This window comes from Hirundo rustica, chromosome 12 (genome assembly GCF_015227805.2).
Source record: "Hirundo rustica isolate bHirRus1 chromosome 12, bHirRus1.pri.v3, whole genome shotgun sequence".
Classification (NCBI taxonomy): Eukaryota; Metazoa; Chordata; class Aves; order Passeriformes; family Hirundinidae; genus Hirundo; species Hirundo rustica.
In genome coordinates, this window is record NC_053461.1 from 13,182,079 (window position 1) to 13,208,063 (window position 25,985).

A 25,985-nucleotide genomic window follows, 5' to 3' on the forward strand; every position below is an offset into this window, starting at 1 on the left:
TTTGTCCTGACTTGGAAGGCAGCTGGTAGAGTGACAGGCCTGCCAGCGTGAGGAGGAGCACATGAGTGGGACGGTGTGCTTGGGAACCTCTCAGGATATCTGTGCTGGCCATCAGGAAAACCAGCAGCAAACACTCGTCAGGTGAGAAGCCTCTGGGCCGCTGAGCCAAGCTTTGCTGCTGGTGCTGCCACGGCTCTGGGGAACCTGATGGATTTCTGTAGCTGGAATGCCAGGAAAAAATGCAGCCTGGGTAAGGGATTAAGGCTTCCAAGTATTTTAATTAAAACTTAAATCTGAACTCTGCAACGCATCGAATGGACAGAGGAGAAGCAGAGCGACAAAAATCAATATAAAAAATAGTTCATGCTAATGACGTTTAACAGCCCTGGCCTGCAGTATGTGATTATCTGGGGAGGAGGCTAGCGTGTTGGCTATTCAAGTCCTACATAAAGTGTGAAGTGAAGAATGTGTGCTGGAGGGCATCAGTATAAATCTCGTAATATATTTCGAATTTTCTCCCTCCTAATTAAACCAAATGAAGGTTATGGTGATCCTCATAGGATACTTCTTGAGAAGAGGGAAAAATAAACGGAGTCTAGTTTGTATGTTGAAGGTTAATTCTAATAAATCAGAAAGCAAAGATCTTGTAATAGGAAAGTATTTTCTGCGCTCACCCAATTAAATGTTAGAAGCTGGATAATGGAATAATTGTAGTTAGTCAATTGCTACAAAGTCATAATAGCTTCAGTACAACTAAGACTTCAAGGCAGTAAAATGCCAGTGGTAAAATAATAAAACCATTATTTCAATAATAATCTCAAGTTAATTAGAATAAGGCAGTGCAACGTATTTTTAATATTAGACAAAAACAATTAGCATAGTACTTAGTAACAACAATATCCTGATTATCTGAAAGACAAAACAGGATTACTACAGCAGTAAAGCATTGAAGTCATGTGTCAACAAAAGAACACAGGGGAAAAAAGACTTTTTAAATAGCCCAAGCCCCAGCACAAGTAATGGAAACTTCCACATCCAAGGAAAGGAAATGTTGATTGTAGCAGATGTATGGATGAGTTTCTTAATGCAAGTCTGGTCTTTTCCCTGTGCCGAATGTTTATCTGTGTGGCTTCTTCACAAAAAGTCTTGAGTATGTTCTGATTATTCCTCCCTCTTCTTATTCCTGACAAGACTGAGACATGATATTTTCCCACATGCCTTCCTGAGTACAAAGTAACTAAAAGTTACAGCTAGAGGGATTATTTAAATTATGATCTGACCTCCTGCAAAGCACGGACCAGAGAATTCTGCCCTGTTACTCCCGTGTTATCAGGCTGACATTTGGAGTGTGTTGTAGGTGCTCCAAGTTTCAGGACTATTTTATAGCTTGTGTCAGTCAGTGCTGTGACCCTGCACTTCTTAATAAGGCAAAAAACTGCAGCAGATTTTGTTGCAGTTGCCCTGGTGGAAGTCTTGAAAGCTGAGAAAATATTAAGCATTCTAACCAAGCCTCATCCTACGGCTGTAGCCAGCCTTCCATGGGGACATGTGAACACAGGCTTTTACTTGCAGGGAACAGTCAAGAACAAAATGCTGATTTTTGTTCTTAAAATCTTTTTAGTTGCTTTCAAGATGATCTGCTGGATGTTATGGCACTTTCACTTTGGTGCTTTTGGGTCATCGTTACATGTTCAGGTTTCGAGGTGGAGCTCCTGCTCAGCCGCACCTGCGCTGTTACTACTGAGGAAAATGAGGTACTCCTTCTCCAAGAGGGAAAAACTAGTTCAAGTCCTCTAAGCTTCACTATCTTGCTGCCTCTGGGCTGCACAGGGGGGACCTGGGCTGAGTTGGAAATGGTGACCTGAAGGGGAAATCCAGCAGAGCTGTGGTGGAGAGAAGGGATGGGGAAGGGGCTCAGCGGAAGTGAGAACACGCAGCTCTTGGAGCCTCCTCACTGTGCAATAGGTCGGGAGTGATGAATGCCAGTGAGCTAGAGACAGCTCTTCAGAAAATAAGTTCTTCCTTGAAAACTTGATCGTTTTGCTTTCTGTGTGTATTTTACTCAGGAATACATGTGCTTGCCTTCTGGCAGACTCCTTGTTAGTACCGGTAGAAGAGAGGCGCTTTTTTTGGGGGAAACTTGGGTGCTCAGAGAAGTACCAAGAATTCCTGCACAGCTACCAATATCTGCATTATAATATCTGCCATGTTGCAATGATATTTTGTAATTTAAGCCCAAGGACATAAATTCAGGAACTGCAGAATAGTCAATAAACTAAAAAATAGCTTGGTGTGGCTAATTATGGCACTGATCTTGCATTATATTTTAACCTACATGAGACCCTGCTAACTTGACAGAGTTATTTATTTCCTTTTCTTGCAATGCATGTTACGCTGCTTTGGTCTAGCATAGTGGCCAGGAAGAAGGCCCTGGATCTGTTCCACTGTGTCTAGTCCTGTTCTACAGTGCAGCTACTTGATAACTACTCTATTTTACTGTACAGCTGTTTGATAACCACTAACTAGTTTGTATTCCTGGAAAAATCCAGGAGATGCACTGTAGGAGGAAATGCTCTCAAAGCATAAATCCAGTTTTTTAGAATTGGCTGCTAGCATTTTCTTCCTTTTTGTTACCAGTTGAATTTTACAACAACTGTGAGTTGTTTATTCCCCTTGGGCTTTATCACTGGGAATAATGCCTGACATCTTGTTGGGGAGCACGGGGTGGTGGAGAAGGTTAGGAAACTTCCCTGTTTTCAGTTCTGGCAGTTTCCAGTTTAATCTAGATTAAATAAGAATCCTAATGAGGTGTGTCCTGTGATTAATTTGTAGCATTTTGTCTCCTGTTAGTTATAACCCACTGTCTGGGGAATAGGTAAGGGAGGGCAAAGTCTCACGTAGAATCAAGCATTTGAAAGAATCAAAATATATAAGCTAATTTTTTTTTCCCCCCCACAAACCTATCTCAAAGAAAGAAGCATCTCCCAAAGGCCCTTTACACAATGGGAAAGCTCCTATTTTCTGCAACATCCTAATGTCTGTGTGTTGTTTGAGATTTTCATGGTGCTGTCAGCTGCTGCAGACATATGGCTCCAATTGATTTGTCCTGACAATAACAGTTACCAGCTCTCGTTTCTCCACACCAAGAACGAGGCACATCTGTTATAAATTTGTTGACTGTCAAGGACCAGTGAAGGCCTATCTGAAGAACATCCCTTTTTTGTCTTGTACTTCTCCCACCCTCCCTGTGCCCTCTCAAGTGTGGTTGTGGCCTGCTGTCCAGGACTGGCTACTTAAAGGTCATTGCTGTGGAATGGTGTATATCATGAGCATTGATTTTTATCAGGAATATATTGCTGTGAATAAATAATTCCTAAGCACGCTTTCTCATTTTATCCTGGGAATTCTTAGTTGTTCAGAAAGGGTTTTGGAGTCTAGTTTGGTTTCTACTCAGACAGTGATTTTGCCCCTTAGTCCCAATTCAGGCTATAGGTGATTATTTTAGCATGTACTTTTGTCTTTGAACACCTAAAAGTTGTTTTATTTTGAGAATGGTCTAGAAGATTCCTGCATCTATAGTGGGAGCTAATAGAAGTGGAAAAAAAGCATTATCTTTTGCAATATGGCAAATACACATAGAAATGTTTCTCCGGGATAATGTTACTCGTCTGCCACCCAAATCCCTTTGTTTCATGTGCGCCTTCTGTGGTTGAATGCCTGGGTGCACCTTCTGACAAGGGCATTCTGTGAAATTCTTTTATCACCTTGGGTTTAGCTTTGGAGGACAAATCAGTGCAAGTGCCTGGATGGAATATTCCACTGGCACTCAGGTCTGATCCTGCATTTTAATTCTGGTTTGACTGATGGCCATCAGATGATACCAGGTGATGAATTGTCTTCTCTGTACCTTTGTTTTTCCAGTGCTGTCTTTGCAAAATGCTGTGGGGGCTCACGTTGTGCAGGACTGTGTAAGAGCAGTTTTATCCAGCTGTGAGAACTCCATGACACGGGAGCAGAGGAATTGGACTTTGCACTGCAGGCTCGAATGTGTTCCTTTTACTCTCATTCCCCACAATCAGAAAATACAAATACGGGAAGTTCATCTCTGTTGGCACTGCAAGACATTTTCCTGCCTTCCAGGTGGAAGGGTGAGAGTGATGGACAGGCTCTGCAGATATTTTGCTGCTTCTCTGACTGGCACAACTCATTTGGGGATGGTTTCTGCTCCTTTGCTCTGCCCTTCACCTGCCCTAGGGGTGGCTGTAATAACACAGAGCATCTACAGAGCATCTCCCTTCAGCAGGAGAAATGTACACCTTGGCCTGGGACCTTTACCCTTAGGCTATGAAATGATGCAAGTTCTGGCTTTACAGGTATATACGAGGCTTAATGAACTTTAGTTCTGACTTTTCTTTGAGTTTGCATAAAAATGATAAAGTTTCCTTTCCTGCTTCTCATTCAGTAGCACAAGCTGGGATTCGTAACACTGCAAAGGAAATATTAATTTAAAAGAAAAATCCTTTTCCTCCATTTTAAATTAAATTTAAAATGAAGAAAGACATCTCTGTTCCTCCCATGGTAATCTTTCTTTTGTTTTTAATACAACGTATTATAACGTCATAAATAGAAATGTAATCTTATTAAATAAGGCGTGCGGCAAGTGCTACTTTATTAAAAACTTTTTTAAAATAATCATTTACCAAGTTGAAATATTAATGTAGCTGGCTGGAAATTGCAGATTTTTACTAGGGCATAGTCGTTCTCTTAAAAAGCAAATTAAAGTAGATATATTTTCAAGAAGTGAAATTTCCGATAGTGACAGCTTTTTATTAGCATATTCTGGCACCACTATATATTTTTTTTTTTTTCTTAAAATGGGAATATTTATTCCAATATAAAGTTAAAAAAAAAAAACCCTAAATTTTTTTTCTGCCCCTTCTTCCCCCTGTATTCTGCATTGTCTGTAAGTGGAGTACAGACAAAATTATCTTAAATCTCAATTTGAGTGTCACCTGGCTTTTGTGTTGTACAAATAAACTTACATCAGCCCAGGGCCCTTGCCTGTGAATGACATCAAGTGTGTGAAACACCTTCTCACTTACCTAATTCTAAGGGGCAGAAATGCAGAGTCTGCTGAATATCTCAGCTGCCTCAGACCTCAGTGGCAATTGAGAACTTGCAGCTCTTTCAAGGATTTCTTCTTTCCTGACTTGATATATTCCTTACTGTGACCTGAGAAGCGCCTTTTTCCTTTTTCCTTTCCTTACCTATACTGAAAATAATGAATAGTTATTGATTACGTGTTGCCTAATGGGCTCTAATAAATTTACACTTAAAATAAAATTCTCCAGTGGAGTGTTTCCAGCTAAATCAGGACCTAGTTCCTTTGCATTAACACCTCTCTGCTGCAGAGGAGTGGCTAAAAATTGCAAAAGCAGCCTCCTGCTCCGTGGCTTTTTTTGTTATTGTAGTGTTCAGGCTTAGAGAGCGGGTTCCTGCTAAGAGAATGGTCAGTGCCATTGCCAGTGATGGCTGCCCCCTGGCCCCGTGTGCCCAGTCCGTGCGGTGGTCCTGCTGCTGCTTGCCTTGCCCTGGTTTGGGGGCTCTCCTCCTTGCCCTGTCCCCAGGGTGCCCTGGCAGAGCTGCTCTGCTCTCCTGGCTCTGTCACTGCCCTGCTCCAGCTGCCTGGAGCCAGGGGAGGCTGCTGTGTTCCTGTCCCAAAACATTTTCTTGCTGTGGGCACTGCTGTGAGCAGGTCCTGTCAGACCTGCTGCATGAGTGTGGTCTGCAGGCTGAGAATTTGGTGTTCTTTCTGTGTAGCCCCCCTCAGAAATGGTCCTGCTGCTCCATTCCCCCAGCACACAGCTCCCAGGATTCTGTCTCGTGGCAGGGTTGTTGCTGGTCTCCTATCTGTTTGGAAAGCTGATGGGATGACTTGTTTCCAGGCCTGTCTCTTTGAGTCTGGGACTGGTTTCCTCTATTGCATCAACCCCTTTCACCTTGTCCCTGATTCCTTCTCCCTAAGGCTGGCTCTGCCCCTTGCTGCTGTTCAGTTTGGAAGCCTCAGCCTCTGTGCCTCTTTTCTATGTGTGCTGTTTTCTGGGGCTGAAAATGGGGATTGTTTGCTGTGGGGTTGGTTTTTTTGGGGGAGGTATTTGGTGATTGTTTTGGGCTTCCAAAATCCTGGCAAGTCCTAGTATCCATCTTAATATCATAATGACTTATATCATAATGACTTGAGCCATCTCGATTGGAAGCTAAGCTTCTTCCAGTGTCTTGGTATTTCAGCAGATCTGCTTGAACTAACTTCTTATCTCGTGTTTGTATCTTTTATTTCCCATCAGAGCAGTGCAGTAAACAGAGGGATACAGTCCATGTGAGCAAGGATGATCTTTGTATATGCTGTGTTCAGATGGATCACATCACTTGCCAAATGTGCTCTACATCAGTCTTTACATTCCTGCACCTTTACATCTAATCACATACAGCAGATGATATTTTCTAATCATTGCTAGCTTTTTTTATAGCTGTTTCAAGTCCTCTGTTCAAATTGGATTTGGTTGTCAGTTGGCAAGTAGCTTGGGTATGTGGATGCCTCTTTGTAATACATCAGTTTGTTCATCAGAGAAAATTACAATGTCAAGAGTCCTCTTCCTCCCCCTCCCTGAAATTTTGATGCATGTTTTGCAGAAGTCATGAAAGGATTTAAATCCAAAGCTGAAAAGCCTGACTGGAACTGATTGCTTTGAGCTTCTTGTTTACAAAATATGAATTGGGGGTTAAAAAAAGAAAGACAACACGAGGTTTTCTTATGAATAGACTTACTTCTGATTTCTCTAGCAAAGACTGCAGTGTGTATGGAGAATGTAAAAGAGAATACCAATAAAACCATACTTAATGGTGAGCAGCTTTTTTTGAGAAAAACTCATTTTTGGTAGTCTGAGCGGTATTGATAGAAGTTCTTTGCAGTTATAAGATGCAGCTTTGCTGATCCCAGTCATGGATAGAAGGAGGAATGTTGTCACAGTGCAAACACTGATTTGCTGTCAATATTTAATGCATTTCTTATTTAAAAAGTAATTTCCTTATTTTAATGTATTTTTAAATTGCTTAGAGTAAGAGAGGATATCTGTTTTGATATTAATATCTCCTTTTTGTTAACAAACGAGAGCACAGAATATGGCCACGAAGAAATCTTTAAGTATTGCATAAAAGGGTGAATCTGTTTTTTAACACTGACACCGGCTATCTGGGAGATGGAATATTCTTACAGTTCACAGTGAAAGCATAAGAGAAGCATAAAATACAGAAATAACAACTGTGGAACACATGTGCACTCCTTGGAATTAACTCGCCCGAGGGGAGTTATTTTCTTGAGTAATTAAACTTTCTGTGGGTATTGAGGACCATTCTGGGGCTTTCTGAGTCAAGTGGGGACTAAGTACAAAGCTGTATTGTAATTAAATAGCCAAGCAATCTGCTTGGGAAGTGAGAAACCTGCAGCAGTCAACAACCTTGTTTCCTGCATGTGGGCTGAAGTCTTCCCGAGGATTCTTTCGACCCTTACAAAAACAATTATATTTGTCAGGCTGCAGGCTGTACACCACATTGCTCCAGCCTTTCAAGGCACAGTGCTTTTGTCGTGTTTTTCAGTAAATTAAGTGCTTTAATAACTGTGGGATTAGGAGCACTGGAGATGGGGGTGTTGCAGAGTGGTTGAGGCTGCGGTGGGAAGGGAGCAACCTCCTGTGCCTGTGCCTCCTGGGAGGAGAAGCCAAAGCTTGGACATGGAGCGGGCAGCTCTTGGCTCTTTTCCACCCAGGCCAGAACTGAGGTGTCTCCTGCTGGTCTCTGAGGCTGCTGGGGGATGCTGTGTGCCCCTGTCCTGCTCTCCTGGACCTGCTGAGGCTGGTGAGCAATGCTATGTGCCCCTGCTCTGCTGAGGCTGCTGGGGGATGCTGTGTGCCCCTGTCCTGCTGAGGCTGCTGGGGAATGCTGTGTGCCCCTGTCCTGCTCTCCTGGACCTGCTGAGGCTGCTGGGGAATGCTGTGTGCCCCTGTCCTGCTGAGGCTGGTGAGCAATGCTGTGTGCCCCTGTCCTGCTGAGGCTGGTGGGGAATGCTCTGTGCCCCTGTCCTGCTCTCCTGGACCTGCTGAGGCTGCTGGGGGATGCTGTGTGCCCCTGTCCTGCTGAGGCTGGTGAGCAATGCTGTGTGCCCTGTCCTGCTGAGGCTGCAGGGGGATGCTGTGTGCCCTGTCCTGCTGAGGCTGCTGGGGGATGCTGTGTGCCCCTGTCCTGCTGAGGCTGCTGGGGGATGCTGTGTGCCCCTGTCCTGCTGATGTCTCCACGGCTGGGATGTGCTCCGCGCTCTGCTCTCAGGCACAGCAGATCTGCAGTGACACTCCAGCAAAGCGCTTGTGTGCACTGAGCTCCTCCTCTCAAACCTGCCCCTTGCTTAAATCACAGTGTTCATTTGAGCTCCCCCGGGCTGGCAAAAGGTGAAAGCATCCCTTTGTTCCTCACTGAGCTCTTCATCTCATCCTCTTTCACTCTTGTGCTGTGAGAGCACTTCTTGCCTGAAGATCACCATTTCTGAGCACTCTAAAATCTAGCTCTTTATGAGGCTTGTTATGAAAATTGATGTATGAGACAAGGAGGAGGTGCAGGCTGGAGTGGGGCATTGGAGACTGGAGAGGGTGACGATGAGCACAGGGTCAGGCAGGGCTGAGCAGCCTGTGCTGCCCCAGCCAGCACAGAATAGGAGTGCTCGGGGTTGGTGTTAAAGGTGCTTCGATTCATTTCATGTATCGTGTGTCATCCCCACATCCCATGTGTCCCTCCCTCCCCTGCCTCAGGTCTTAGATTTTTTGCTAAAAATGAATTTTACTTTTTTTTTGAGTAATAGGCCTCAAACAGCATGTGGCACTGCGGTGACAGGCTTGCCAAAAACCGTCTAAAACTGAATTATTGCTTCCAGTATCTCTGTGCATGTGGCCCAGGATAGCAATTGTCTTTTTCTGCAGTGATATTGCAGCATGAACTTTAATCTAATTCATTATCCACCCTAATACTCAAGTCTTTCTGCATTGCTGCTTTCTAAACAGCACTCTCTCACTTCATTCCTGCACTGATTATTATTTCTCCCCCACTGCATAGCCTTACATTTATCTTCAGTGGAATGTCTCACTTACATCAGCCCGTTTCGCTGAGCTTGCCAGGCAGCTGAGTATTTTTGAGACATTCTTGCTCGCTTCTCCTCCTCTTGGTTTAGCATCATTTACATTTATGGATTGTGGGGTTAGCTTTGTCCTCCAGATGGTTCAGTTGGTTGGAGAGGGAAGAAAAGTGACCCTGTGCCCTTCCAGCCTGTGCTGGAGGCCACCGCCGTGTCCTCACAAAGGGAGCACCACTGCTGGGGATTTTGGTCTACTTACTTCATCTGAGCTCTGTTACTGCTTTTTTTTTTTTTTTTTTTGTGGGGGTTTTGTGTTGGTTTTTTGTGGGTTTTTTTGATGTGGTTTTGTTGGTTGGTTTGGTTTTGTTGTTGTCCTTATTCTTGCTTCCAAAGGCCTTGATGCTCTTGCTCTTAGTAGTATGAGGTTCTATGTCGAGATCTTTATTGGATTCTCTGGAGACAAACGACCAACAAACCAAGTTAGTAGTTTGGGATTCTAAACAGCACCAGATATTTCTGCTGAGAAATTTCTGGAAAAATGTCTTGCCTGGGTGAAAAAACTAATGGGAAACTGAAAAGCCAAGATGGAAGTTGGATTCAGTTTACAGATCAGCTCTTTAGTATTTAGCGTCTTCTCCCTTTGAACAGTGCAACTTGGAAGGAAAGGAGAGAGTTCTCAGAGCGGTGGGTCATGTTTGTAGGGCATAAATCCCAGACTAACAACTTGTTCAGTCAGCACAAAAAAAAATCTCTATTTGTGTCAGTTTCCACTTTAGATTTATATTTTGGGAAATAAGTGTGGATGAAACCCTTTGCTACAAAATCTGTAAGTAATGCAAGCTGTCAGCGTAAAAAAAAAGATGAAAAATTTTGTTTTGTAGATCAGAAGCCAAACTAAATACATTTTTACACAAAGAAAAATGAATGTTTGCTTGCTTGGTTCTACTCAGCTTTGAAGTTTGATCCCAAAATAATTTTTGTAGATCTGGCTGGAATTGCTGTCACATGCCGGAGGCGCTAAATCTGGCTACCTGAGCACTACTGATCTGTTTCAGCACAGAGTGGTACAAATCTCAAGTTATTTCTGCTCAGTCCAGGGGAGCATGCACATTTATACTCTTCCATCTTTCCTCCAGGAGATTGTGCAGCTGCAGGTGGCAAGCCCTGACTGCAAACTGAGAGGAAGACATCTCACAGTGGGACTAGAGCATTTCTCCTTTCTTTTCTTAAATAGTTCTTTATTGAGCTTTCCACCTTCAGCATTAATTTGAGAGCCGGAACCAAATAACCAGGAAGAGATTGATGTGGCCTCACTTTATTTCCCACAGTCGATAAATTGTTAAATGGGCCAAAGGACACAGGTTAAAAAAATCATTTTGTATAAAGAATGAGGGATTTTTATTAGATGACGAGCCCCTGTCTGTGAAGACTTGATAATGGGGCACGTTTGATCTCATGTCATGCAGTGGAGCAGCTCTGTTGGCTTCATCAAGAGCCTCAGTGTTCTCCATGGGACTGAAATCAGCACTGTGCCCTGCGTTTCCTGCTGGATGAATGCTGGGTGTGCTGCTCCTTCGGAGTTAGAGGAGGGTGAATTTGGAGGATGCCTTGGCGTGGGGGCTCCGTGAGCCCTCGGAGCAGGGAGGGCAGAGGGGAAGCTCTTGCACAACAGCTGCTGTCCTCTGAGGGCTCTGCAGAAGTTTAGCAAAGACCCGGGTTTGTAGATAGATGTTTGTCTCCACTGATGGAACGCAGAGGGGGTTTTAATGGGATGATGGGATGAGAAATGAAATTATAGGCTGCCTACAGGGAGGCAGGAATATGTCTGGAAGGATGGCAGTGGGTGGACAGAAGGCATGCACAAAGCAGGTCCATGTCCCACGGTCCTTGCTATGGTTCTTTGGATGAGTCTAATATTTTTTTTTACCAAGATACTTCATGTACTGAGGGAAATCCATTTTGAAAATATTATAAGGCTGTACTGCCACAAATGCTGGCAGTCGATACAAGCAAATGATTTCTAGAGCAGAGAGGTGGAACTGCTGATTTTGCATAAGTTTGTGTGTTTTTGTGAGTACTGCTGGATTTAGTGAAATGATAATAGTATGATTCTGCATTAAGCAAGGCACTGGAAGTACAAAATATTCCATTAAGGTCACGTTTATTTGCTATTCAGAGGGCTCTCTTTGAACACCGTGCGTGCTGCAGCACCTGAAGATGTAAGAGTGAGAGTGAGACGGGTGTTTCCAGCCACGGCATTTTCTGTTGCAAAACCCTTAAAGTTTGGGTACTTGCAATAAGGCAAGAAGTGGAATAAAGCTCCCTTTTGCCACTGTTAATCCATGTACAAACTCCATTATCCATGTGTGGTTTATGCATTTATTTCCCAGATAAACCATGCCACGAATAAAGAGACCAAAGCATCCCCTTCTCAGAGTGCCTGGGCTGATGGATTCAAGTCTCCTCTGCACAAATATACTGGATTCCAGCTTCTTCCAAGCTTGGCTTCAAGCTTGTCCTTGGGGAATCAGTGCAGAGATGCTGTGTGAGCAGGGACTTTACCCCCATTTCTGGATTCCGTTGCATGACCGGCATACTGGAGAATTGAGTTGATCTGTTTTGTCCCAAGTACCCCCTGTGATTGTCAGGACTGGCTGAGAGAGCATCAGCTTCCCTGTGGAGGTCAGCCTTGCATATGAACCTCTGGTCTGAAGTGTTATTTCTGTGTTTGCATTGCTCATTGCTACGAATAAAATTCAGAGGTGGCAGGACCCTTTTGAAGTGCAGTGGGGAGAGACAATGAACAAGGATGAGGATTCCTCCTTTTAAGAAATGCAGATAATGATGGTTAACAGGAGTCTGAGGGACTGTGAAGGATGCACAGACCAAGAGTTTTCAAGGTTACAGCATTTTCAGGTGCTCCCAATTATTTTTCTGTCAATATCAGAAGTGTCTAAAAGGACTCCAGTTTTTAGAATATAATGTGCTTTAGTCTTCTTTAAGGTGTCTCAGCTTAGATGCCTAGAGTACCAGTGTGTTTGGAAACTGTCTTAAAGGTAAATGGAGTGTATTTCTGTATTTTCTGGGAAGTGTCAGAGAACAGTTTGGTGCAATAAGGGTTTTATAAACAGCTGGTTTTGATGTGCCTGCGGTTCCCAGAGTTGGGAGATGAGTGTTCCTGGGATGCTCAGACTCCATTTCTTCAGCTTTTGCAGTGTGACATGAACAGCAGACCCTTCTTCCTGGAGGAGTGCTGCAGTTGTCTTTGCTATTTCTTCTGTACTTTTTTCAGGAGGAAAAATACCAGACTGGTGTTTTGGTTCTTTTTTCATTACATGTAGCTCACACAGGTGGGAGCTCACATTCCACAGACTGAGAACCCTTTGTCTCAGGGTATTCTACAAGTTCTCTAGCAGAAGCTTTGCTGCAGGGCTCTGTCCTCTTGGAAAGGGCAATGTTGCAGTTGGTTTATTTTGTATGGTTTTATCTTGAGGTGGAAGTTGTTGGCACTGTTTGTTATCTGGCTGACTGCTTATTCTGAGCACAAGTGCTGCAGGTGATGCTGGTTGACATCGCTGGTCCAAATTTCCCAGCTATGTCACATCTTGCACAGCTGATCCCAGCAAACTGTAAGCCATGAAAATGCAAAATCAAGCCCTTTCTAACCATCCAGCAGCATCTGTCTCTTCCTGGCCTCCCAAGCTTCTTTTTCTGAGTCCCCTTAATGGAGTATCATTGATGCAACTCGAAGTTGCCTCACTGTCTCGCTAATGAGCTTTGCTCATCTCGCTTATGAAGCCAGGCAGGCTGAGAGCAGGAGCTGTGGGAACTCATGGCTGAAGAGACTGGTTTGCTTCTCCTTGGGAGGACATCTGCTCCAGGGGAGAGTGGCTGATGGCACTGGGCAGCGCAGCACAGTGTGTGCCCAAGGTCTGGTTTGGCGCCAGGCTGGCTCTGATGGAGGAGACGTTCTTGTCGCCCTTAACTCCATCCTTTGTAATACAAGGAAAAGACCGTGCAGCAAATCTCTTCTTGTCCACACCAGCTCTGCTGCTCTGGGACTTGCATTATGTTGATATGTTGGAGTATTACAAAAATGCACTGCATTTAACTCACAGCATTGAACACAACAGGTTAGCAAGGGTCACACCTAGTGACTGCTGTATTTGTGTTTGGGATAAGGGCTTTTAATTCTGCTAGTTAATTTAATCCCTTTAGTTTGACAGCATGTTCCTTGGACTATTTTTCATCTTCAAATTGCATTCTGCTGGTTAGTTCCTGTAGAGGCCTGCTGTGCTCTGCATTTATGTTCTTGTTCTTCGGATTTGTGCTGTTACCAAATCATCTATCAGGCACGTGAACAGCAGAGAGTGAATGGTGTGAAAAGTCTGCGTGTCAGTTTTACGAATAGACCTGTGGATTCCACTCGCACAGGAATTAAGGGGCTGTCTGGGTGACTGTCATCTGGGAAAGGGACATATGTGTCTTGGCAGATGTAGCATCTGGGGATCTGTTATTTCACTTAAGTTGCGAGAAACTCGTCATTTTTAAGTCCCAGATTTCATTAATGGAAAGCTGTGAAAATTGCCTGTGTGTTCATAGGAGACCAGATTCTGGCTTTTGTCTGATAATTGGAAGAAATCTCTGCAGCATTATCAAGGGATGAAGTCTCATTCAGAATATAATTTGTTGATGCTGTCTGACCACTATATGTTGTTATAACTTCCATCCCTCTTTGGCAAGATATAAAGCAATCTGCAAAATATGGAGATCCATGTCTGAAAAGTCTGTTTAAAAGTAATACACTATCAAAATGGATTAGCTGTGCCTGAAATATTTCTAGATTTATTTGCTGTCAAAGGGTGGTAAAATATTTAAGGCAAATAGCCTAGTTGTGTTTAGGAATTTGACCATGAAAGAGCCTAGGGAGATGAATTTGGGTATTATTTATACTAATTGTGCAAAATATTTTAATTGTCCAATATTATAAATTTATCAGTTTCCTCCCCACTCCTCTCTTCTTTCCTTCTGGCTCATTTGGCAACATTTATTCTAAGAAATTGTCTGGAAGCCTGAACTTGTTTCAGCAGAGTGTGTCTTACAGTGCATAGCATCGCAATGCCTCCAGCTTACCTGCTTCTCTTTAGCACAGTCCAATTAAAATACGGTGAAAGCACCTAGATAAAGGTGCTGCTTTTTTCTGGTGAGGCTTGCATGAAGCTTTAGGCTTGCAGATGGGTGTCTCGGATCACTCATCTCTTTATCTCCATTTAAGAGATGGTATAAAAGCCCTTCAAGTAGTGTCTCTGTGCTTTTTTGCCTTTTTAAAATGCGGCGCTGTGCAGTCTTCAAGAAAATAAAGGGGTTTTTTTCATTTTGAAAAGTTGCTTTTCTGCAGGCATTGATTTGATACAGAGCTAATTGCTAGAATTCCTTATGATTTAGTGGGTTTTTTTGTTACACTAACAAGATATTTTCTCTGACTCCCCTGCTTTAAGTGTTCTCATAGTGTGACGCTACTCCAGACTGCAATAGTCACGCTCTGTCTCCAAAGGCTGGCTTGTAGCTCTGTGTTGAACTACGCAGTTAAGAAGTTGGTACACATTAGGGACTAGGAATAAAACTGTGATTCAGCTGCTACTATAGTCCACAGTGGCAAGTCAGAATGATTATGAGGCGGGCAATGTGCGTACCTTTGAATTTGTACCATTTTAATCGCAACAGCTGAAGACAGATTCGTGTGCAACCCTTGTCTTCAAAGAAAGCGTGAAAGAATGTGAGTGTGGCACACAATCTAGTTAATTTACCATTACAACTAATGATTTCACCATTCAGACATATCGATCTTAAAGGATTTTTCTTTTATAGCTGATGGCTTGACACCTTTTAAACACTAATGCCGAGGGTATAATCTCTCTGAATAGTGCAATAGCTTTATATTTAAGGTTGATTGGGGATAAAATTTCGTGTTTTCACGCGAGCTATGAATACCAGTAAGGTACTCAGGCGGGAATTACCTTATCGTACCTTTGAGGGCACTTATCAAATAATTTTTATTGGAAAGTTAATATGTTGAGACAGAGCGATTGGAAAGCTGCTCAGGATGCTGAGCGAAGCCAGCGTTGCATCGCTTTTGCCGTCTGCAGATCCGCGGCCCGGGCTGATTCATTTAGCACACCATCGAAAATCATGTAGCGTTCAGTGCCGCTTAAAATTACATGAAATTGCGTGTGAGAGGTTTCTCCGCGTTGGCTTTGAGGGATCCCGCGCTCCTTGCAGAAGCAGGGCCCCGCGCAGCTCCGCGGGCTGCGGGTGTTACGCTCGGCAGACGCCGGCACGGCACCGGCAGCCAGGGGAGTTGCTCGGGATTTAATTTCACGCTTGTGTATCTGAGTGTGCGATCGCTGCCTTTCTCTTTCCGTCGTCTATCTGCAAGCCTCAGACCATACATTATGGTGTTCATTTCCCCTCTGCCATCAGCGCTGGCATGATGGATCAAAGGAAACCTTGCAAGGCGAGGGCTTCTGCTGTGCCTTTTCTTCATCTCTCCCTCCTGCTCTGTGTACCTCTGTTCCACCCCTGTAATTTGGCTGCTCCATGTTGAGCCTTCCTGGAGCATGTTCCTGCCCCTCCTATTGTCCCGATTTCCACTTCCCAACTTTTGCAGGGTTCCCAGAAGAGAGGAGCCTCTCCTGTTTGCTCCATGTCAGATCAGCCTGTCTAATTGCTGGCTTTTCTCCAGCATCCAGCTCTGCAGCAGTGGAGCAGGAACCCACTTGGCTGCTCCCTGTTCTGCAGCTGTTAACCGTCTCCCAGCTGAAAAAAGACTTTTGGAATCCTCTAGTGATTGGTGCTAATATAACCTAAATATTTTCTTGAGAACTTAAACTTTCATTGGTGTTGTCAGGTTGTTTTGGTGAGAAAGTACATCCCCACCTCCCCCTGCAAAAATCTAGAAAAAGCAGTGATTCTACCTGAAACATAAGATTGTTTTGATGTATGAAGCATCTCCTTTTTTGAAAGAACTTCATTTGAATGCTTTGGTTCTTTCAGACTTTTATCTGAAAAGCCACTGTGTTCTCTGCTCTGTAGCTTGCACCTCTTGAAGGTGAGAGAGTCCAGTGATCGCAGTTAACACCAAAGAACAGAAGCACCATGAGACTGGGTCTGGTTTTCTGAGGACTCTGCCAGTATGCGATATGGCCAATAATATCTGTTTGGACACAATACTTGTGTTTTCTTGGAGTGTTTCTGTGGCCTCATGAGGAGGTGTCTGTACTGTGAGCGGGCTGAGGAGAGCAAGGTGGTGATGTGGCATGACTTTTGCAAGAGCCAGGCCATTTCCAGTTCACAGCATGGCCAGAGATCCTGAGCCATCATCCTCTTCCCAGAGTTTCTGCAGCTACCCCATTTAGTGTGTGTCTTCTCTAAATTGCTGATGACTACTGAATTACTGCATGCTTATAAGGGGATTATTGGCAGTAATGTTGGGCTATCTAGCAGTTGTGCAGGATTTTATTTAGAACAGGATGTGCTAATTTGTTTCTTTTTCAGTCCTGTAGAATGTCTATTTAGCAACCAGCAAGTCTCTTCCCATAGTTCCCTTGCAAAGCACTTGAGCTCCTTCCTGGTTTGTAACATCTTTTATGGTGCAAATAAATTTGTGTACAGCATGTCTCTTCACCTTTTATAAATACAGATAAGTGCACAAATCTATTAAGTATCTATGCAGAAAAGTAAAACTGCGTATTTTCATGAGAATGTCAGGTTTTTAATTGCACGAATAAGATGCTGACTGAAGCAAATGTTCAATTTCACATTAAAGTTAGGCATTCATAAAGGCTTGGATTTGCATAATTTGATTTTCTGCGCAGAAGACACTGAAAATCAGTGGCATGATTCATGGCCATACCACGGTTACCATAAGGTTTTTTGATGGTTCCAGCCAGAAGTGCAAAGGTGTTTACAATCAGAGATGTTTTGCACTGACTCGGAGCCCCTGCGCCTTCAACAAATGTAGATTATTTAGACTGAGTGCCTTTCTCTGATGTGAAGGCACACAGGAGGGCTCGCTGAGCACCTGCACGAGCACCTTCTTCTTTGGAGGAGGCAGTGTCCAGTCTTCCTCCTGCCTGAAAAGTTCAGACTTTTCCAGCAACAAAAAGCTCACAATTACTTGCCTTCTCTGTAGAGAAAGGAGAAAGCTGCTGTCTTTCATTTTGTAACAAGGAGAGGCTTGAGGTGTATTTGTCAGCACATGTGATTTTTAAGTGAATAAGTGGGTTGTTTTTTTTTCTTATAGCCTTTCCAGCCATCTGCCTAGGCTATTTCATTGCTCTCTTCCTCGTGGTCTCTTATCTTTGTTCAGTTTTGTGGGGTTTTTTTGCCAAGAATTTTTGGGTCTCCACATCCCACACCCGTTCTTTCCTGTTGAAATGAATGCCTGTTGCCTCCCAACCACATAGACATATAAAAGTAAATAAAATGGGAAAAAAAAAAAAGTTTAATTTAGTGTTTTAGAGAGGAAAACAAGGTATGTGAGGTCATGTTGCCTACAAATCCTGGTAGCATGATGTGTTCCAGTGCTTCTGGTTTGCAGCCTAGGGTGAATTAACATTTAGAAAGTTGCCAAGGAATCTGGAAAACTCATTGAAAAGGCACAATTAGTACCTTTGCTCACACAAGAGAAGATCTGGCAGAGGCAAACCTGTACTTGCCTTTCCTCAAATTGCACAACTTTTCCTACCATTTCAGGATCCCAAAATGTGCAGAAATGCACATTGAGAGGGAAGGTTGTCCACAGAGCTGTGCAGCACTCACGGATAACCTCGAGCACAGCAGGCTCTCTGCTACAGGGGTGCAAGCACAGAGCCTCCCAAAGCTTTTCCAAAGGGAAAGAAAGGCAAATTCTGAGTTCCTGGTGCATAGTGTTCAATAAAGTCCTGTTACAGGCTTCTCTCCAGCCCGGCTGTAATTGGCCCGGGAATAGAAGGGAGTGCAGCACTTGGTGACTGCACACTGGTAGCAGCGCTTTATGGGGTTTTCTGAAGCTTTAATTTGAATTATTCAGCTAGTTTCTTTCTGATCAAATAAGCAGTTTGGGAGAAGTTGGGCTTAAATTTCCATAAAGCCATTTGGTGCATGCTTGTTCCTCACAGTCCATGTCTATGGATTTAAGGTGGTTTTTGTTTGTGTGCATTTATTATGGTGCTCTGAGAAATGAAGTTGAATTTATTACAGACTTTCTACTGACATTTGTGAATTTACCAACCTCCACTTCAGTTCAATCAGATGCATAGAAACAATAAGCCAAATGTGCACATAAAAAGCCCAAATACCCCACATCCTCATGGAAGCAATTCATTCCTTTACAAAAGAAAAAAATAAAAATTATTGGAGGTTTAAAAGAAGAAATTGTGGGATAGATTGTGGGATGTGGGTTTTTTTCTGGTTTGCTTGAATTTAGCACCTTCTAGCTTGTTTTACAAAGATTTCTCCATTCCTGTCCTTTCCCTTTCACGCTGTCAGTCTTTGGTATGGCACATTGGATGTTTTGACAGACATAGTTTGGTAGTCACTGGCAAAGTAAACTTATCTTCTGGGTCTAGACAGAGAGAGTTTGGTCACATGTCGAGGCTCATATTGTTTGTTTGTGTACATCTGAATTTCCTTATGGAAATTACTGGAGTTGCACAGGCATGCAGAGCAGAATAATGGCATCAGTGGGTCCTGGCTTCTCCTTTGGATGGGGGCAGGTTTCAGAACGTGCCTGTTGAATTCTTTTAAGCATACCCAGTTTGTAGTCTCTGCTAGCAGAGTTCACTCTGTAAACTCCAGGGAGCCAATACCACTTTCTTAACGATTCCTGCTTCTTTTCTTCCCAGCTCTGACTGAAGGTTATGTGGGCTCTCTGCATGAGAACAGACATGGGAGTTCTGTGCAGATCCGGAGGAGGAAGGCTTCAGGGGATCCTTACTGGGCATACTCGGGTGAGTGAGTCTTCTTCAGAGCACTAAAACGTGAAATGTCTCCAGAATCAAATTGTTTACTTGCTTTTTATTACTACTGTGCTCAGTTTAAATTAGTTTTGCAGTGTATTTTCTTCTTCTGCCTTCCCTGCAAATTCCCCCTGTAGTCATGCCTGCCTTTCTTGCATTTCTGCCATTTACCTGCAGAATTTGCTTTATTATTCTCCTCCTTCTCTCAGTGTTGTTTTAGTTTCTTGACATACCCTTGGTCAGGCGTACTCCCAAACATCTCTTTGCTCTTCTGGTCCAATCAGTACATTCCCAAGCTTACAATATTGGACCTTCTAAGAAGACTAAGCATCCATATATATATATATCCATATTAAAAAAAAAAAAAAGAAAAGTAACCAGCACTCCAGAAGTTTTACAATTATTTGTTTGATAGGATACTGGCAGTGTATTTTATTGTTTGTCCCACTGCTTTCATAAAGTCTTATGGAAGAGCTCATGTACCTGCACAATTTTGAAACACCACAAATAAAAATACACTTCAGAATGATGTCTTTGATTAGGTGGTGCTGTGTTCTAGAAATGATGTTAATAGCTGTGTTGACTCTCTGGAAGATATCCAATATCTAAAAAGTTTTTATGAAGATTTCAAGCATTATATTGAACGTGTGTGTGCTTTTTTGGAAGATCTGAGATACGTTTCAGACACTTGTAGCTACGTGTCCTAGACAGTTGTTGTGCAGGGCTAGTTCTAGCTGAAGGAGGAATATTACTTTCTTAGAGGTCTGAATGCTGATACCAGATAAATATGCAACTGTTACTTTTTGACTGCCAACACCCCTCTTTTATCCGGACCATTTATTTCATTGGGAATGAATGATTATAGGTAAGTGTAGAGGTTTTTTTGCATCAAGATACACAAGCTATCTCTATTAGATCTCGAAATACAATCTATCTCATTTGCAAATGGGGTCAGGCAAGTAAAATAAACCTAAACATTATAGTAACGTAGGACAAATGACCACTTTTGATTTTCAGCCAGTTCAGTCTCTCTTACCTAATGCCATTTTGTCCACATTTGCTCACTGAGGGGACCAGAGGTAATGAAAATGCTGAGCTTCTGTGTTTATGTTGAAAGTGGGAATAAATGGTGGGTGGCAGAGCCCAGATGCCAGACAGATGTTTGTTTCCAGCTGAGCACAGTGAGGAGGATGATCATGTTATCTTGTTTCTTTCTCCTTGCTCCCTCATTCTCCAGAATATTTCCCAGGAACCCTGAGCAGGGCTTGGCTAAGCAGTTTGTGTACTAACGTTTGTCCTGTGGGTAGGGTTTTGGACATGCCTAGGAAGTTTGCATCAAATGAGCCTACAGAGAGGGGAAACTTCACTCTGCAGTAAGCAATTAGCCTGTGTCAGTGGTTTCCAAGCTCTTTTACAGACATTATCTGGTAGGCTGCTTCCCTTCCCTATCCTCAGATGGTCAGGCCAGCTCCCCTCCAGTTATTTGTACAACAGCTGCTGGCCCAACCCCAGCAATTATGGCCAGGGAAGGAGGCTGTGCTGGGCTCAGGGCTGGTGAGTCTGGAGTTTCTTCTGAGAGACTTTGCCAGCAGGAATAAACAGGACCAGGATAGCTCCTGACAGCCGTCAGTGGACAGCTTCTGCTGAGCCCCAGCGTAGACCATGTGTGTTGGGCTGAGCTATGGCTTTATATTGATCTCAGCTGAGCAGAACTGATTTACAGCAGCACAGCCCTCTCTCTTTTTATGGCTGTGTCTGCCTGCTTGCAGGGCTTTTGTATTTTTGGGCTCAAGGTTTCTGTAATAAATCCTGAGGTGGGGGTGGAGAGGTCCGAAAGCAGGCGGCCAGTTGTGGTTTTCCTGCTCGGGGGTGGAAAAAGGGCACAGCTGTGTTGCAGAGAGCCCTCAGATATCCATCTTCCACAGGATGTATCTGTCCTATACTGTGCTTTTTAGATGAATTCCTCAGCAGCCTGTAGGAAGCCCTTCTGCTGCTCTGAGCTCTTGGGGAGGGCGAATGGTCTAGGAGCTGGAGCAGCAGGAGGGTTCTGATCAGCAGAAGGATCTGGAGAGCAGGAATTTTCCTGGTTGTATGAGTGATCTGTAGCATTACCCTGTGCTGCCTGGTCATGTTGATCCTGTCAGGCACAAGAGTTAGAGAGGAGAGGCTTCAGTCACTGTTCAGGTGTTGAAGAGCCCTCGGACAGCCCTGTAACATTTGTGTGAGGTACCCACATCCCTGAAGGCGCCTGCCACAGGAACCTGTGAACTCCAGTGCCTGTGCACAAAGCTGCACCACACTTCTCCTTTCACTGGTTGGAAAGGAAAGGATTTTAAGCCTGTTAAAATAACCCTATGTTCTACAGACACAATTCTGACTATAACATTTATTCTAGTTCAGAAATAAAACTTGCAAAAGTAAAGACTAGATAATTAAATGAAGAGGGCCCATTTTGAATGGGTTCTGTCAAAAAGACAGCAGGAAACACAATCAGACCTTTAGAAGAAACTTCATTAGGTCTCTGCTAACAGCTCTTTAAACCAAATTCAGAAGTGAGCAAATGCTGAAAACAGAAGACTAGCTTGTCTTTAAATAGGAATGGCAAGGCTGTGCAGAGACTGAGATCTCCTAGATGTTCTTTTTAGGATTTTACAAGGCTCAGATGACATTTCTAGGAGGAGTTCTCTGCGCATGTGTATCCGTGTGCGTTTTGGCAAAGTATTTATTCCATGATTGTGTCTTAGAGTTTGCCAAAGACTTCCTAAACTGGGACTGGCCACGTTACTTGTAGTGCAGCAGAAGTGTGGAATAGGCACAGCACAGTCACAAGAAGTAGGTGTGGATCCTGAATGTGTTTCACTGCAGTCCTTGCTTTTCCAAGTCATCTTTTCTGCTAGGCTGACCACTGAATGGACAGGTTTGAAATGGTTTTTAGCACATCTCTATAACTGCCACAGAACTCAGTATGTTCCTGGTACCCATCATAGTGGCAGATAGTAGCATTTCAGGTGCTTTTTCGTCAGTGTGGACGTATTTTTGTAAATATGTAAACTGGTTTTTAAACAAAAAACCAAAGCAATACTCGAAACAAAAGCCTACAAAAGTATGCAACTGAAACATCTACTAGATCCAGGGCTTTCTGACACCCTCCCTTATGTAATGTGTGCTTCTTCACAGAGCATAATATTCCAGACATTTAAAGATGCCTCTCAGTGTCAAGTGTTGCATCTGTCAGTGCTCAGAACACTGCTGGTAATGAAACAGATCCTAGTTTGCCTTGCAGTAGCTCAGAAATGAGCAGCTTCAGGGTCAGGGCTTTAGGAGGAGATTATGGTGTGAGATGCTGGTGCAGATGCTTGTACCTTAAGTGATGGTGGCTCTGGAGGACCTGTATCTACTCATACCTGTTCTTTTGTGTGAAATTAATGTGACAATCATTGCATGAGATTGTGGAAAACCAGAAGTAGCGAGGGGCTTACCCAACTCAGGAAACTCCTTTTTGAGTCTTCAGGTAAAAGATGTGATGTCTAATTATTGCCAGTGTTAATTTTTGTGATTAATGGTATGGAATGGGTCTGCAGTATTCTGGGGCAGGATGTTTTAGGTGATGGTGCTTTTGTCACTGGAGTTTCCCAGCTGAGCTGGGGCACTGGCAGGGCTGGTGTGCCCTTCTCCTTTGATGACTGTTCTGCTGATCAGCTTCAGTGTTGTGAGCTGACTCACTCAAGAAATACTCATTTTGAGTAATCAAAATCATTTAGGCTTCTCAGAGAACAAAAAACAGACATGTAGATGTGTTCTTTTTCGATGTTTATCTAGCTGTGGCTTTGTAAAGAGAATCCTGTGTAAAAAAAACTTACACAGTTGTTTTTTTCCCTTTAATCTTACGGTGCATTCAAAGCATCTCTTTCCTCTTTGTACATTTAGTTTCTCATATTCTGTGTGAAATTATTAGCGCTGCTTGTGACGCTTCTGTTATTTGTGCATGTCCTTTCTGATGTTTTTTCTGCCTAAAATGTTGAATCCTTTCTCTCCAAGATTCTGTGCAGCTGCCGTGAGCATTAGGAGAAGTTAATAGAAGAAAAATAGGCTTTGCAAGAGTAGAGATGACCCTGTGAGTGGGGAAAGGTGTCCATTAAGAACAGGAACTTTGGCCATGCTGTCAAGCTACTGGACACTATCAGTGGGTGAATGCTTTGTCCTACAACACTTAGGCAGTTATTGCTGTCCTTTAAGATGCTATTATTTAAAATATAACCGGTGGTGAATGTAAGAATTGAGTGTTCTTCTCAAAAGCAATTGCTGGCATTAAAACAGGAATGATGGGTAATGGTTATTTCCTGAAAGAACAGCAAATGGTGTTAACTGTGATGGAATGTAACTCAGCGATATCCTTTGTAAATGTGTGAATTTCTCTCTTTGCTTAGATTGTTCTCATTAAATAAGCTGCTAATGTGAATTGGACAGGAAATAATCAGCACATAGTAAGGAAAGCATCAAGACTTATTGAACTGAGAGGTAACTAATGGGCTATTTGCTGTGGTCAGTATTTCACTCCTTCAGTCCCTCAGAATAATAAATCTTGCTATTGACCAAAACTCTGGCACACCATGTGTTCAGTTATCATTCCTCTGTAAAAGTACTCATCTCCCTTAAATGCAGGATAGTCAAAATGAGGAGGTTCTGGCTCTCTTGCTTTCTCATTCTTTTGAGCTGGCTTCTAAAGAGGGGCTAAGCAGAGAAAAGGAGGAAAAAACTTCCCATTAATATCTGACCTGATCAGTAAACTGAGCTTTGAATATTTTTATCTGCATTCATCAGAGATGAATAGTAGTCTTCAGTGAACCCTGCTGGAACCAGCTGCAAGGCATTCGTTTCCATATGCATCTTATTAGTGGAACAGTTGTTCCAGAAATCAATGCTACACTCTTTCATAAGGGGAACGCAGGAAACCATAGCTTGAGAGTTTGCTGCTACTGTCTGAGCGTGAACCCTGATTCTGAATGTGCACTGCTAAAGCAACTGCTGTGAGCTTTCTCAAATGAACAGGAATTGCCGTCTTATATTTTGATTGTTTGTATTCTGTCAGTTCTGGTTCCCGAGTCTTCATGTCCACGACCCTGTACAGATGTGCATGAGGCACATCTGAGTCTGCAGAATCTGCATCTCGGTGTGCACCTGCTCGGGGCATGCCAAGGAGAATGCCTTTTATCCTTCCTTAGCCGTTCTGCCCCCGTGAAGGAACCAGTACAAAATGCTATCTTTTGTTTCTGTTCTGAGAATGAAGAAATGATCTCCTATCCCAGAGAACGGGATATATCTTCCTAACCACAGCATGGATAAGGAATTCCCAATCACACTTGTGTTGAGTATTTACCATTAGCAGTTCCCTCAGGAGAGCCAGCCTTGCCAGGAGCAGCCCAAGTAGTCTGTATCATTTTTACTGAGCCATATTGCTGGGGAACACAGCCCTGATTGAGAGTCTTGTCATTTACTTTGTTTGTCTATTGGCAAGTTTCTAAATAATCTGCTAAGGAAACCTCAGATAGTAATTTAGTTTCTACTTAGACACACAGACTATTTCATTATTGAATACCATTAATATTGCTTATTCTCTCTCTCGCCACCTTTTCTTGTGTGTCATTCTAACAGTTTATTCCAAGTACAGTCATAGTCAATCCTGGTATATCCAGTCTACATTGAAATGCTTGACTGGATTTTTAAAAGTTGAATGCAGAGATGGTAAAATACCCATTGGTTTTTTTGTTTGTTTGTTTGTTTTGGCAAGGTTCTTGCTAGAATTTGACTGGTTTTCGTGCTTAAGTGCATTAAAGCAAATCTCTGATTTTTGAGTGTTCTGATTTTTTTTCTTTACTGTTTCTTACCAGATAGGCCACTGGCAGATGAACAGCTTTGAGAGGATGAAATATAAAATGTGCAAGGAACCAGTCCCTTAAACTTTCACTCTTTCCTGAATTTTTTTCCCTAGCACAGCACAGAAGTATAAAATAACAGCAAGAGATGCGAGATGAAATCTTTTGAGCTTCAGATATAGTTGTTCCTATAGTGCATCACGAGTATTTTTACTTTGCACTGCTGCAATCCTAGCTGTGGCGATCTCCCCTCACATGAGGGAGCACAAAGAGCTGCTTTAGCTGGGGAGGGGAGACCTCTCACTTCTTTAAGTGTACTGTGCTTTTTGTTGCATTTTCTTTCAGTGTGAACACTGGGACATTTGTGGAAAACCTCTGGAATTGCAACAACCAGTGCACTGTTTCAAAGGACTGAGAATGAGCTGAAGGGCAGCAAAAAGTTGTCAATTTAGTTGATCTCTAGGCGCTGAAATAAGCAACAAGATAAAATATTTCATGTTCTTTAGGCATAAGAACGTGTGAAATGCATATATTTTAAGCATGCAAAAGAAAGATGGAATATTTGGGTAGCAGCTGTGATACAAGCTCAGCAAATGCACTGGAGAATACTCAGAAGGTTGGAGTCTGCTGTTTCTGAGGTTCTTGAATGATTGCAGTGATACATTGACGTTCCAATCTTGATTTCATATGTCACTGAACACATATAGGAGAATAACAGTGGGGAAAAAAGTATGTGAACAGCAAGGATACTTCAGTGAGAAACAAAGCAAGCACGGAAGCTCTGAATACTCTTGTAGTGTGTGGATTTAAAAAAAAAAAAAAAAAAAAGTAGCTTGGCACAAACATTATTGCAATAGTCCAAGCATGAAATAATCAAGGAATGAATCGGAATTCTAGTTGCAGGATATAAGCGGAGTCTTTGTATGAAATGGCTGAGCC

At 43.0% G+C, this 25,985-nt stretch overlaps 1 protein-coding gene across 1 annotated transcript in view; it reads left to right on the top strand.

The window, feature by feature from the left end:
- The window catches only part of PTPRG (protein tyrosine phosphatase receptor type G), a 395,690-nt gene that overhangs the window by 67,393 nt on the left and 302,312 nt on the right, over positions 1–25,985 (top strand). Inside the window, exon 2 of the mRNA XM_040076808.2 lies at positions 19,060–19,164. Coding sequence (XP_039932742.1) covers positions 19,060–19,164 — 105 coding nt within the window. The remainder of the gene's footprint in view (positions 1–19,059; positions 19,165–25,985) is intronic.